The sequence below is a fragment of the Tripterygium wilfordii genome, chromosome 18 (assembly GCF_013401445.1).
Source record: "Tripterygium wilfordii isolate XIE 37 chromosome 18, ASM1340144v1, whole genome shotgun sequence".
In the NCBI taxonomy this organism is placed as follows: Eukaryota; Viridiplantae; Streptophyta; class Magnoliopsida; order Celastrales; family Celastraceae; genus Tripterygium; species Tripterygium wilfordii.
This window is the reverse complement of record NC_052249.1, coordinates 317002-331734: the sequence shown is the minus strand read 5'-3', so window position 1 is coordinate 331734 and position 14733 is coordinate 317002. Positions and strand designations below refer to the sequence as shown.

At 36.7% G+C, this 14733-nt stretch overlaps 3 protein-coding genes across 3 annotated transcripts; 2 read left to right on the top strand and 1 right to left on the bottom strand.

Moving 5' to 3' along the window:
• Positions 1-235: 235 nt before the first annotated feature.
• LOC119984262 (putative leucine-rich repeat receptor-like serine/threonine-protein kinase At2g19230) lies at positions 236-1937 on the bottom strand. The gene is made up of 5 exons (XM_038828127.1): positions 1764-1937; positions 1514-1682; positions 1316-1434; positions 679-778; positions 236-546 (listed from the first exon to the last, which is right to left on the bottom strand). Exons 1-5 carry the CDS (start codon positions 1935-1937, stop codon positions 236-238), a joined length of 873 nt encoding a protein of 290 aa, XP_038684055.1.
• Positions 1938-3789: 1852 nt separating this feature from the next.
• LOC119984261 (early nodulin-like protein 1) lies at positions 3790-6019 on the top strand. Its single transcript, XM_038828125.1, has 4 exons — positions 3790-3970; positions 4174-4555; positions 5578-5634; positions 5851-6019. Exons 1-4 carry the CDS (start codon positions 3790-3792, stop codon positions 6017-6019), a joined length of 789 nt encoding a protein of 262 aa, XP_038684053.1.
• On the top strand, positions 5842-14561 carry LOC119984368 (26S proteasome non-ATPase regulatory subunit 2 homolog A). Its single transcript, XM_038828278.1, has 24 exons — positions 5842-6166; positions 6736-6957; positions 7043-7102; positions 7296-7363; positions 7953-7995; positions 8319-8384; positions 8816-8854; positions 8940-9022; positions 9148-9262; positions 9491-9565; positions 10245-10403; positions 10543-10650; positions 10733-10837; positions 10917-11057; positions 11141-11245; positions 11660-11881; positions 12096-12209; positions 12289-12504; positions 12891-12950; positions 13034-13147; positions 13268-13353; positions 13530-13638; positions 13731-13909; positions 14013-14561. The coding sequence occupies exons 1-24, from the start codon at positions 6044-6046 to the stop codon at positions 14086-14088; spliced, it is 2688 nt and encodes an 895-aa protein (XP_038684206.1). The 5' UTR covers positions 5842-6043; the 3' UTR covers positions 14089-14561.
• Positions 14562-14733: the final 172 nt, after the last annotated feature.

The window sequence follows — 14733 nt, the reverse complement described above, 5'->3', positions numbered from 1 at the left end:
ACTCTCGAATTCCAATTTGTTCAATCATAATAAGATAAAATCTCTCATGAGAGAACCTAACGTATCATAATATTGTAAACATTATTTATTACTTAAATGTATCACCGTTTTGCTTTTATAAGCAAACAACCCACTCCCAACCTTGTTAAATATCAACCATCATATTCTTAAAACTAGTTTAAATATGTCTGACGTGTAGAAACTATTTATTTATGTATTTAATCGAGTTAGTAGTCTATATAGGGAGTATAGCTAAAACCTCCGCCATTGATTGTGGGCGGGCCCTTGGGTTCTGTTTTGCACATGCCAATCCGCACTCCATTATGGCTATTGCAGTTTGTTTGTCACCACCACTCGACCCGAGCAACTCTGGAAATTGGTAACGTCCTTTATTCTGCACAAGTTGTTGCACTCTCTCCGCAATATGAATATCAGAAATATTTTTCCCCCGTCTGTTTTTTGCTGGTGGAAAGAATGTGTCTTCAAACTTTGTCATCAGTTGCATAAGTATCACTCCAAAGCCAAAGATGTCAAACATTGGGGTTGCTGCAAAAAAAACCATAAATGCCTAAATACGATAAAATCAATGGTTTTTAATATTCGGTATACGGCCAACACAATCTTGTTATTCTAAAATATTAAGTTTTTTTTTTTTTTGATAAATAATCGACATTTTACCTTTTATTTCTGGTGCTCCGTATCCCTCAGTAGTAAATCGAACAATGTCTTTGTCAGCACTTACTACACCACCCATGTCTCCAAGTTTGAGATTGTTTTCCTGCAAGCACATTCATTTAAAAAATTAGTTTCCTCCTACTTTATTAACACTTCTATATATTATTTTAAAACTATAAAATTACATTAAAACTTGGTATCATATCACATTAAAATTTATAAATACAACACTGATCAGACAAAAAAAAATCGTAATAGTAAAAAAAAACAAAGAATCATACACATTCTTCCATTCATCAGGGGCCAAACTCACAAGAAACACACTCAAGATCACCAATGGAAGAAAAAAAAAAAACCCACCCAACCAAAAACATAATAACCCACTAACCCAATTGCCAGATATTTTTTGCAATAAAATACAACTATTTAATTGACCAACAAACAAAAGGCATTCAAACCCAGTAATTCATATTTTAATACTTTAATTTTTACATATACTCTTTTGTGGGTCAGAGTTATTGCATATGTAGGTCAGTCAACTCATTTCTTCAAAAAAAAATTATTGCTCTATTTTATATACTCTAAAGTTAAAATAGAATAGAAGGTATACAATAAAAATTAAGTAGTGAACTTCATTTACCTCGTCAAACAAGATGTTTAGAGGCTTCAGATCACAATAAACATATCCAGTGTTATGGATGTATTGCAGGGCAGATGCTAAGTCCCTTATCACTCTCAAACTTTGTGGCCAATTTAAATCTGTGCAAATTGAACAAATTTTTTAAAAATGTTAAAATATTTACAATTAATTCATTGTAATTTTTTTAATAATTATCACCATCTAGAAGTTTAGTCAACGTGTTGGGGGCGTATTCGAGGACGAGCACCCTTGCATCCCGTGTCTCTTGAGAAATTTCATTTGCATCTTCATCTTCCTCGTGATTAACATATCCCATGAGTTTGATAATGTTTGAATGACTGAATTTCATGAGGATGTCTTTCTCCTTCTGAAAAAAAAAAAAAAACACAACAATAAAGGTTTTAGATAGTAAAAAGTATAGAAAATGAATAATTCAAAAATTATTTACTTCATATATCCGTTTCTTATGATCCAAATCAGCTTCAAAATACTTAGCAGCAATCATTGTTCCATTTATCACCCCTGCATACACTTTAGCTGTTGAACCCTCACCAAGTAAGTCCTCTCTCATGAAAGTGAATTCATCAACTTCTTCCAATGAATATTTTATTGGATTTTCCATCAAAATTCACAGAGTGAGATTGGTTATTGACTAATTTCTTTTGAAATACAATGGTGTGTGATCAAACAAATGGAACATGGTTGAACTGAATAATGACAAATAAATGATGCTGCCACATTCTTTGTGTGTTGTTTCACAATATATTGATTAGTTTTCAGCCTTGAAAATTGTGGTGACATGCTATGTATGTTTTGAATGATACTTTCATTTAAACTTCTGAAAATTCTCATGCACGTATATCTTCTTTTTTTTCCGCTTTTTTTTGTTTGTTATTATATATTTATAGGACAATGCTAAATCCCTATTTTCTAATCCCCAAATCTATGTGACACTAAACTAAATATTGATTAAAAACATACATGTAGAACCCACTTCATATTAAATGGGGATATTTGGGATCACTTTTTGGGATCTCAAACATTATCCATGATATTATAAAGTTTTGAGATATTTCAAAAAAAAAAACGAGCCCCATGTGACCATAGGCCCAAAAAAAGTAGAGCCCTCTCGTGTGATGGCCCATCACACAAGATCACTTTAATAGTTTAATTAGCCCAATATAAAGATGATAATGGACTCAAATAATGGGCCAACAAATACGAAGATCTTGGGCGAATGTTACAATCAGTGAGCCCAATACAAGTATCATAAAGGAGTCCAATAAAAGACCCACAAACTCGAAGGTGTTGGGCTCAATAAATCACATAATGCGATCACGTGTGGGGAGGGTGGCCATGAAACGAAACATTCGCGTGAGCAAAAATGATAAAAGATCCCATTAATTCGCATCCTAATTATTCCAACCACAAGATTAACAAATTGGATATAAGTGAATTCATGGACTCCACATGTTTCAGATGATGCACATGAAATTTTTTGCGTACAACTCAATAGTGAGGTTAATTGCGATATCAATTGCTGGAATCCCTATCATAACTAGGTAGCCACTTCGTCGTTTATCTTATTAATCGCATTTAACAAGAATTAAAATGATTTAATTTCCTGTTGGTAGACTAGTTCTATTGTTAACTCATTTAACATACTCATAAATCTGTTTCCATTTTTGAAATATCGGAATAAATCTCAATAAATATGATAATAGTGGTGCAATAAATACATTAACAAACAAAGAACGGCATGAAATTTGCCTTCTTATTGAAATACTAAATTAGGGTTGCTTTATAATTTTTCCCTAACAAATCAAAAAAAGGAAGGGGAAAAGTTAGGAAAAAATTTGGCACAAATATTTCATATATATTTTTGGTGTAACTTTTTATGATTTACATTTTTTTAAGATACTATACAAACTTGTCATTTGAACATCTGACATTGACCTAAACTCAGGCCGTCAGACCTGCACGCTCGTAAGTTTTTTCAGATGATGAAATGGTACGTAAGTTGGGATAAAATTCAATACGAAACCACAATAATATTGTTTTAAGTGAGAATCGAACTCATGAATTATCAGACCATTTGGTTTGGCCCTAACAAAGATATTCACAAACATCTAAAGCTACAGCAAAAGCGGCCGTCGTAATTGCTAGTATTAAAAATTGGAAATAAGAGTTGAAATGGCCGTTGAATCTCGCGCATGTCGCTACGTGTTAGCTCCTAGGAAGTAATAAATTGTCCAATGTTTCGAAACGTACGCATAGTGAATTCATAAAACCCAGCTAATGTTGCCAAACGCAATTCACATACTCCATACACATTTGCATGGTCATCACACAACGGTAACAAAAATCACTTTCCCCTTCTCTATATATTCACACCAACCACACCCTTCAATCCCCATCTCCCTCATTCAGTTTCAATTCTTGAGAAAAAATCTCTTTGTGCCATTGTGGTTACAATGGAGTCTCAAAGATTACTTGGGTTCATTCTCATGGTGACAGTCACGGGGTTTTTGTTTTTCAGCTCATCTCAAGCTTACAAGTTCTGGGTTGGTGGCAAGGCTGGTTGGGTCTTAAACCCTTCAGAGAACTATAATCATTGGGCTGAAAGAAGCCGATTTCGAGTCAATGACACTCTTTGTGAGTGATTCTAATCTTAATTCTCTCAAATGATAAATATCTCACCAGTTGGTATTTAATTATTCTAATAACCGAGTTGGTATGCACATAAAATCTTGTGCATATTACTCAGTAATTGGGATACCAGACTAGCTGCTTACTATTCTCTTAAAGATAGTGTACATATATACAGATAAAAATAACAAGTTTTTTTGGGTTTGTAGATTTCAGGTACAAAAAAGGATCGGACTCGGTTTTGGTAGTAACGAAGGAAGATTACTTCTCATGCAACACTACCAAGCCCTTACAGTCCTTCACAGATGGAGAGTCAACCTTCAAGTTTGACCGGTGGGGTCCATTTTTCTTCATAAGCGGACAATCTAATAACTGCAACAACGGTCAAAAGCTCATCACAGTCGTTATGGCTCCAAGAAACGGAACCTCGGGCTGTCCAACTCCTCCAACACCACCGAAACCTTCACCAGTCGCACCAGCTCAGCCTCCGAAGGCGGGGCATTCACCTGCCCCGAGTCCGAATAATGAAGTGGATGCTCCAGCCCCGGCTCCGGCCAAGGCGGGTGCAGTAGGTTTGGTTAACAATATGGGGTTAGCTCTGGTGGCAAGTGTAGGGTTTGGTTTGATTGGGTTGTGGGTTTAGTTTGGTTTTCCTGTTTATTGTTTCTTTATTGATTTTCAAGAGTTTTTTTACTTTAATTCAAGGAAATTTGTGGTACCGGTTTTGTTTTGATTCAATAACATTTAATAGTTTTCCATGTTCTTAATTTGACTATATCCCTCGCAATTACACACACATATATAACACATACATGATAATACACCATATATATATAACTAAATGCCTATATCACTGTGTTGAAGTGAATGTCAAAAAGAATTACATAATGAGAATGGGAGATATCCTGGTTTGTCAGGTTGTCTGTCTAAAATCTTGAGGTCCAAGGTTCTATTATCACCAGGGGTTTGAGATTTGGGTAGTTTTTCATCAGGTGTGGTGCCCTTCAGAGGGGCATGACTTAGCTTGTGTGTGGCCTGTGGACCTTTCAAAAAAAAAAGATTGCATAATTACAAACTCTCCCTGTGATACATTTATCGAATAAATTATGAGATGGGCCGAGATTCTTGTTTGCTGATTAGAAATGGGCTCTTTGGGTTAGCCCAACCAAGAAACAAAATGGGACTCTTTGGGCATTACTTGGGCTGGTTATTAAGGCCCTTCATGGCCTGCATGTTCAATATTATAATTTGTGGGCTCTTAAGCCCCCTTCATTGTAATTTTCTTTTTGTCTAATAAAATTTCTTACTTTGCCCGCCCTGAGTATTTCTACGATCATTCCTATCTTTCCCTTTCTCTCATGGTTTTATTTACTCTCACAAACTAAAGAGGTCATGAAACAGTGGGGGAAGGGTAAGAATGCCTGTAAACATACTCCAGAGTGGATAATATGTTTGGAAGCATCTTTGCATCCACAATCACGAAAAGTTGATGCAGAAGTTTTGAACTCAAGATCATAGCATCCACATCACCAATACTACATACTTTATTCTAGCATTACAAGCATTGGATCCATGAATTTCATGGTATGATTAAATTTCTTGTTTCATTGTAGTTTCTTGTTTGAAAGTGAATTACACATAGTTGGGGATCTAAAAGTGCGTCACCAAAGGTTCCAAACGAGGCCTCAACAAGTATAATCCCCTTTGATTCAATGGACTTCTCAACAGAGGTCCAATTTCAAAATGGCACGCGAAAGCGGGCTAATTTGGGCTTTTGGCCCATAGGCTTAAACTGATTATGAAGTAGCGGGCTAATTTGGGCTTCGGCCCACTCCTCTAAACCATATCAAATCCAGCCTTCACATCAGTCGAAGATTTGCATTCAGGGACAGGGAGGACTGGACTACTGAGACATTTGCTGGCTTGTCGAAGAGGAAACCTTCTCGCGTGTATTTATATCGCACAAACGACTCGATTTCTCTCCATAATCCATCAACAATCGACGATTTCTCGAAGTCACGGCAACTGAACGCTTCTTCTTTCGATACTAATTAGGGTTTGTTCTTTTCCGAGCACGATATGGCACCAGATCCAGATAGTACTCTCCCTAGTGGTAGTGGCACCGGAGCTCGAGAGGAGGCAGCTTTGAAGGTCCCGTCCAAGGACCCGAAGAAGAAAGATGACAAGAAGGATGAGGATCTGGTAAGTTAAAGGGTTTCAATTTATGCTCTCTTGGTGAGAAAATCGATGAACTGGAAAAGAAAACGATGGGATTTTTCTCATAGTATTGTGATTCATGGTGTTTATATAGTTATCTGTTTACTTGTTTTCGGAAGTAATGAGAAGCTCGTTTAAATTGAGTTTGCGTAGTTGAATTCGCTAATTGCGAGAGACAACACGAAATAGCGAATGCTGTTTGGGAAAAACCGGTGCCCTTTTGTCAGTTTTGGCATGATTGAATTTGTACAAGAGTTTAATCTTCTATTCATTATAGGAAATCGTGGAAAGGGAAAAAAAAAACCACCGTGAATGTGCTGTTTTTGTTTTCATAGAACGAGCACGAAATGTGCCTCATGTCAACACTTGAATTGGTTTTAGGCTTTGTCGTATGAAAATTTATTTTTGCGAGTTGGCTGCTTTGATATGTCATGGTGTCAGGTCGACCTTATTGGACATTGTAGTTGGAATTCAGTTTTTCTTGTTGCGAGGGATGTTTTACTTGTAGTTAGGTCTAGGTTCTTTGGACTGATATTTTTCATTCGTATTTGTAGTCTGAGGAAGATCTGGCTCTCAAGCAGCAGCTTGAGCTGTATGTGGAACGGGTTCAGGATCCAGATCCCGGTCTGCAGAAGGTTGCTCTTGAGAGCATGAGGCATGAAATTCGTACCTCAACCAGCTCAATGACATCTGTGCCAAAGCCACTTAAGTTCCTACGACCACACTTCTCTACATTAAAGGCATATTATGAACAAATGTCTGATTCCAGCTTGAAGGTACGCTTATTTTCCTTGCTTGGGCAGATTTCCTTTAACTAATGTTTTTATTGTTCTCAAGTATTTTAGTTTCTCCTCAATGCAGAAGTTTCTGGCAGATATTCTCTCGGTGTTAGCCCTGACCATGTCTGCTGAGGGAGAACGGGTAGGTCAAGTTATCTGTCTGGTCACTAGCTAAAATCTAGTTTACAACTTTTGTCACTTGTTATTTTTCGGCCTTATATATATATATGCAATAGATCTCTTAACTTGATATACCCTTCAGCACCTTACTTTGTTGTTTTGTGTTAGATCCGTTCACATTCCTTAATAAAATTTCTATCTGATGCCTCTTTCAGGAGAGTTTAAAGTACAGATTGTTGGGTTCAGAAGGTGATATTGGGTCATGGGGCCATGAGTATGTCAGGTGAGCATGTGCTGCTGACATCTTTGTTTTCAGTATCTGGAATTGCTTTGGAATATGATGGTTTTCTCAGTGTTTTGTTTAGATAGTCATGTTTAGGCTTCATTTGTCTAAAAATTTTGTCCAACATTTCGTTGCTGTGTTTGTTGTGATTGCTGTAACTGTGTCTCTGTAAGTGCTTTATTTAGTTAGTCATGCTTAGGCTTCGTTTAAAAGTTATGACCAACATTTCATTGCCATGCTTGTTGTAATTGATGTAATTGTGTTTTTGGGACTTCCATGTCCTAAAAGCTGAAAGAGGAAAAATAACCACGGATATTTGGCAATAACATTTTGGTTTCCTGAATTTCATGTGGTATGTGGCTCTCATGAATTCGGTCTTGGTGTTGATTGTTTAAATATTTGTCTTACATTCTCTGCTGTCTGTACTTTTCATTATAGTTTAGTTGTCTTCTCTTCCAGTAACTAATGAAATGTTCAATTCTGAGGAACGCACTAGTCTGTTTTAATTGGCAAGTTTTTGAAGATTTATTTGATAGGCATATATGAACCTATTTTATGACAATTTTGAACTGTGTTTCTCTAAAATCAGGAACTTGGCTGGAGAAATTGCACAAGAGTATGCAAAGCGACAGGTTCACAACCTATCCTTTAGATGTTGTATTAACATTTTTATTTTTGGCTCTGAGGTTGTCTAGATAATTTTCTCTCATGAACCTCACAAACCTCTTTAAGGTGGAGCTGCATTAGATTTCTGATTCTGGCAATCACATGCAGATTAACGTCTCCATGAATATTCTCTATCATTGATGAGTGATTACTATAATGGTTTATATATTTTTAAATAATAGCTCGACTTATGTTGGTACTGTCATTCTTGATCTTTATAATAATATTAATTAGCTACTTCATGTGAAACTCAACCATGTTCTTTTTTTTTGGGTCTATATTGTTACAGAGTGAAGAGGCCCCGATTGATGATCTAATGGACCTTGTTCAACAGATTGTTGCTTTCCATATGAAGGTGTGGCTTTTTCTTATATTTTTTTTATGTTTAGTTATAGTCAGCACAAAATGTATTACATTTATAATTCTAGCAATACAAATATGGTGAGTCTTAATGTGATTGTGGGGACGAAATATGGTGTATTTTTCATAACTATTTAGCAATGCGAAGTCATAATATCTGTAAAAGAACTATCCTAGAGTGCATATCATAGATTCTTGATTTTTGAATGAAGGGGTACTCACTTTTGTGGCTGTTTCTCCCTCACATAGATAATTCTTAATTGGGGAAAAGGTCGTAATTTGGGTCCGTAAATACAAAGTTTCTGATAAGAACTTTCATAAAATTGATTAATTATGCAATCTCTGATTATCTGTGAAAGAAAGTCTTCATAACTAATATGGAGGAATGGTTGGCTTTGTTTCTTATTACTTTGTTTTGTTCTGCAGCACAATGCTGAACCTGAAGCTGTTGATCTTTTAATGGAGGTAAAATGCCATACTGTTGCCTCAATCTTTTTCCTTGATTGATTCTTTTTTCCTAGCTTTAGAATTTATGAGATGTATGATCCAGGTTGAAGACCTTGACATGTTAGTTAAGCATGTGGACAGCACAAACTTTAAAAGAACGTGTCTATATCTCACCAGTGCAGCAAGGTTCGTGGGATTGCACAAATAATTACTCGTGCTTAGTATTAAGATAAAATATTTTTATCAACATTTGCAACTCTTTCTTACTTGCCTGCTGTTTATAATTTTGTTTCTACTTGCTAAAATTATAGATACCTTCCTGGGCCGGATGATATGTTAGTTTTGGATATTGCACGCATGATCTACATGAAATTTGAAGAATATGCAAATGCACTGCAGATTGCGCTTTTCCTTGATAACATGCAGGTTTGCTCTTTGTTATGCATTTCGGAAAATTTTGCTTCAATTAAATGCTTTTATGCTTTATGTCAGGGTTAGATAGTACTATAGTAGTAAAGAATAATTATCTATGTATAGAAATTTTATTAGTACTTTACGTTTTCCAGTTCCTTTGTTTTTGCCTTTATCTAATGACATTATTCAGTTCTGGTCCTCAACTCTAGCTTATTTAACAACTCGTATGTATGCTGGCAGCATGTAAAGCAGGTTTTTACATCTTGTAATGACATGCTGAGAAAGAAGCAATTTTGCTACATCCTTGCTAGACATGTAAGTCTCGAGTTTGAACATTTTCTCACTTTGATTTATAGGTTGGCTCACGAGTATGATTGAAGCTCTGAGAATCTTGGTGCATCATCTTTTATTGTTTTAATTTTAATATATGATTGTCTTGCTTTTATGAATCGAGCCATGAGAATTTCGGGGCATTTCTCCATTAATTTTTTCTCTGCCATTTGGTAAAAAGTTAGCAGTGTTAACAGAACAGGAGAATTAGTTGTTTTCTTGCACTTGGTGAGTGATGGATTGTTCTCTCTGATGATAGTTAAAGTTTCACTTTTGGACTATGATCTCAATTGTAATTGTGTATTTTAAAGGGGTACCAGATCATCTCCATTTCTCATCTTATTTCATTTTGGTAATTTCCTTCGTGATGGGTATATGAGTGATTTCTTTCAATGATATGTTTCTAGAGATGGATTTTTGATACCCATGAAGGCCCTAGAATCCAACTCTAATGTTTTTTTTTTGGGATAAGTCATGCTGGGTAATATTATTATTTTTTGACGAGAGGGGAATCAAAGTGTGAAATGCTAAGGAGCTGGTCACCAATAGACCACATGTGCTCCGGGAATCCAACTCTAATGTATCACCTTGTTTAAATTGACATGATTACATCATTTGTTTTTGTACTATGCACTTGTTGCTAAGTGGCATTACCTTTTTGAAGGGTGTTACTCTTGAGCTAGATGAGGAGGTGGCTTCCAGCGATGAGGAGAGGGAGGCATTGCCGGAAATCATAAACAACACCAAGTTAAGTGAAGGGTATCTCACCCTTGCACGTGATATTGAGGTCATGGAGCCGAAATCTCCCGAAGATATATATAAGGTGTGAACTTTGACTTCATAAGCGATGTTGCAATTAAGTTTTTTTTAAAAATATTTTGGTGACCAACTTTCAGCATTATTATATTATATTTTGTGTTTAATCTATTGATTTGGCAACATAATTGCTTGGACATTTTCAGGCTCATTTACTTGATGGTCGGGCTAGTGCTGGTGCAGGCGTTGATTCAGCAAGACAGAACTTAGCTGCTACATTTGTTAATGCATTTGTAAATGCTGGCTTTGGTCAGGTAATGTATTTGGAGGTTAAGTTCATGCAAGTTGCGTGTCGTTGTGAGCTATATTGGTAGTGATTATTTATCTTCGTTGCAGGATAAATTAATGACAGTTGCATCAGATTCCTCAAGTGGCAGTTCTCCTGGAAACTGGCTTTACAAAAATAAAGAACATGGGAAGGCCAGTGCTGCAGCGAGTCTGGTATGCCTTCTACATAATCAAGTTACCAATCCTTATATAAATTGATTTTCAAAATTCTCATCTGTTTTTCTCATAATAGGGTATGATTTTGCTGTGGGATGTCGACTCTGGACTTGCTCAAATTGATAAATATTTCCATAACAATGAAAACCATATTACTGCTGGAGCACTGTTAGGTGTTGGGATCGTCAATTGCGGTATCAAGAATGATTGTGATCCTGTGAGTCTTGTTTCTTCTTTTATGTGTGTGAATGTAATGTGAAGGTTTTGCATTTTATATGTATATTTTATTTATTTTCTCAGGCACTGGCACTACTCAGTGATTATATAACTAGAGAAGATCCCACCATCAGAATTGGTGCAATAATGGGCCTGGGAATTGCATATGCTGGTACTCAGAATGACTTGGTGAGATGTATTGCCCATTTCAATTTTGATGTAATTCTATCGTTTTATAATTTCTTTGATGGCATTATTCTTGATATTGCCTATTTTGAGAGTTCTTTGGCCTTGACGGCAATGCTATTTTTTGTATGTTTCTGCAGTCTTGTTTGTTTGTCTGTGTTACAACTAACTTTGTGCCGCCTTAATACAAGTCTTTTTCATTAAAAAAGACCAAAGTAATTTTATAAGTTGGGTTGGGTGTGTTATACCTTTATTATCCTCTTAATCATGGTCGCTGAAAGCTTAACCAATTATAAGTAAGAAATTTTGAGAAATTTTGTTTACATTTTTCTTGAAGTTTGCAAGTTGGTCAGTCTTCAGTTATGGCTGTTATGTTTTTGAATTGTGATTGTTATGTGCTTCTTTTATTTATTGCAGATCCGTGCTCAATTGTCTCCCATACTTAACGATGCAAAAGCCCCTCTGGACGTTATTGCCTTCACTGCAGTCTCGTTGGGCTTGATATACGTGGGTTCGTGCAACGAAGAGGTAGCTCAGGCTATAATATTTGCATTAATGGACCGAAGTGAGTCGGAATTGGGTGAGGCCCTCACTCGATTTTTGCCTCTCGGCCTTGGCCTTTTGTACCTTAGAAAGCAGGTAAATCATAGCTGCTGGAGCCTTTCTAATACTGTTAGTTTCAGGCTTTCAGCTAATTTGGAACTTGCAATGTTTGATTAAGCTAACTGACTCTATAATGACTTAAGTTTATCTATTTCTTTCCAGCGAGTGTATATTTCCCAGGCTAGGGAAATGTACATAAATTGTATTTCTGATTGTATGTATTTGCAACATCTTTTGGTGTTTTTAACAGGAAAGTGTGGAGGCTACAGCAGAAGTCTCGAAGACATTTAATGAAAAAATAAGGAAATATTGTGATATGACACTGCTTTCTTGTGCATATGCTGGGACAGGCAATGTCCTCAAGGTATTCTGGGAAGGCCTTTCACTTTCCTTTCAAAGTTCTTTTTACTTGTACCACAAAAGTTACTATACTTTCAATGCAGGTTCAAACTCTTCTTGGTCAATGTGCGCAACATCTTGAGAACGGTGAAACCCACCAGGGACCAGCAGTGCTTGGAATTGCTATGGTCGCAATGGCTGAAGAGCTGGGCATTGATATGTCAATTCGTTCATTGGAACATCTTTTGCAGTATGGAGAACAGAATATCCGTCGTGCAGTTCCATTAGCCCTTGGTCTCCTGTGTGTATCAAACCCAAAGGTATGGATCTTGTTATGTTGCCACTGTGAGGAGATGAAATTTAATATAGTAGGCAATGATTTTAATGTTGCTGGTCTTTGGGTTTGATTGCAAGAATAGTGCTGCTGCACTGCTTCTTGGCTGAATAAACATAGAAGTGAAACTCCATTTGGTTTTAGGCTAAGCATTCATTTAAATATCACTTTTTTACTTGCTCTAACTTTTGTCTGCTGAGAAAGTTGGAGACCCGGAATTTTTATGCTGATTGTTTACTTAGTTTCACAAGTTAGTACAACATTATTTACTTATGAAGTTGATGCTTAAGATGCTTAGGGAGAAGAGTTCTGCGCCACGTCAATTTGCATAGTATGGCCTTTTGTTTTATAACTATTATTTCATGTTATCAGGTCAATGTTATGGATACATTAAGCAGACTTAGCCATGACACAGATTCGGAAGTTGCAATGGTAAGAGACTGCACACTTCATTTAAATATTTTTGTTGTGTCATGTACGTTCTTAAGGGTACAGATTTTGTTTGAATGGTACAGGCTGCTGTTATCTCCTTGGGTATGATAGGTGCAGGAACAAATAATGCTCGAATAGCTGGCATGCTTCGCAATCTTTCAAGCTATTACTACAAGGATGCCAGCCTTCTGTTCTGTGTAATGCTTTTAATGAGTTTCTGGTTTCATTTTCATTTGTTAGTTTGATGGCGTGTTCATTTAAAACACTAGTTTAGTCCCATGGGGTATTGGATTATTTATATTCTTGTGCCTTTGCAGGTGAGAATTGCTCAAGGTCTTGTTCATTTGGGAAAGGGCTTATTAACTCTTAATCCATATCATTCTGATCGTTCCTTATTGTCACCGTGAGTTATCTTTTTTTTTTAGAACTTACTCAAATTATACTAGCTGCTAGTATTTTACTTTTTTAATTCCAAGCTCTCAGCTTGGAAGTGCACTTTCTTAGTGTCTCCTCATTCACTTATTACACTTGCTTCCTTCTTTTAGTTCACTTTATGAAATATTGTGCTCTGTGTCACAGGACTGCGCTTGCTGGCATAATTGTTATGATGCATGCGTGTCTTGATATGAAAGCCATCATTTTGGGGAAATATCACTATGTGCTTTACTTCCTTGTTTTGGCCATGCAGGTTTGTTTTAGTTGGAAACTTTTTTATTTCTTTATGCATTTAAGTCTTTGTAATTTGGTGAACTTTCTCGTTCCACAATTTTTGGGTGACAGCCACGAATGTTGCTGACCGTCGACGAGAATCTCAAACCTCTATCTGTTCCTGTTCGTGTGGGCCAAGCTGTCGATGTTGTTGGCCAGGCAGGTCGACCTAAGACTATCACCGGTTTCCAGACCCATTCGACCCCAGTTCTTCTGGCTGCTGGAGATAGAGCAGAACTCGCCACTGAGAAGTGAGACTTCTTGCCTTCGTTGTTGCTTGCTATTACTTATGGTTGCACTTCTTAACATGAGCTTCTTCTTTTTCCCCCTTGTGGGTTGTGCGCACGCTTGCAGGTATATCCCTCTTTCGCCCATTCTTGAAGGTTTTGTCATCTTGAAGGAGAACCCCGACTACAGAGAAGACAACTGATCAGAAGAGTGGATCCCCCAATGGGTTTTTTTTTTTTTCCGTGGTCATTGCGAAAGGGCCTCAATTTTATAGAAAGTTACTTTATTTGGGATTTTCAGTGAGCAAAGATGCATGCAGTTAATTACAATCGATTGAGATACAGGTCGCATCCAAAAGGCAGCAGATTATGAGGCCAACATTGAAGCACTTTTGAATGTTCAGAGGGAGTCTCTACTGAGCGGCTTGAGCTTCCTAGAGTGCCCCCAGTTGGGAAAAACATACTAATGCTGTCATGCTACTCCTTTATGCATAATATTATGTATGAACTGATAAAAGTTCTTCAGGCTTGAATTGGTAATCGTTAATTTCTCTCGTAATGTATTTGATTTGGTTGTATGTGATTGCTAGCCTCTTGTTAAGGTTAGCAAATGGACCCCGAACTCATTCATAAGCTTACTAACCAAGAACAATTTGGTTTCGAAGTTCTTGTTTCAGTCTGTTGATGAGCCTATGGACTTGGTCATGATTTCTTACCTGCACAACGGACAATTGTTTAGTGTTTAACCATAACTAATAAACAAGCTTACTAACAAAGCAAACCAAGATTGAAAATTAGAAATAAAGTTTACAGTATCATAGGTGATAGGACACTCAGAAAATGATGCA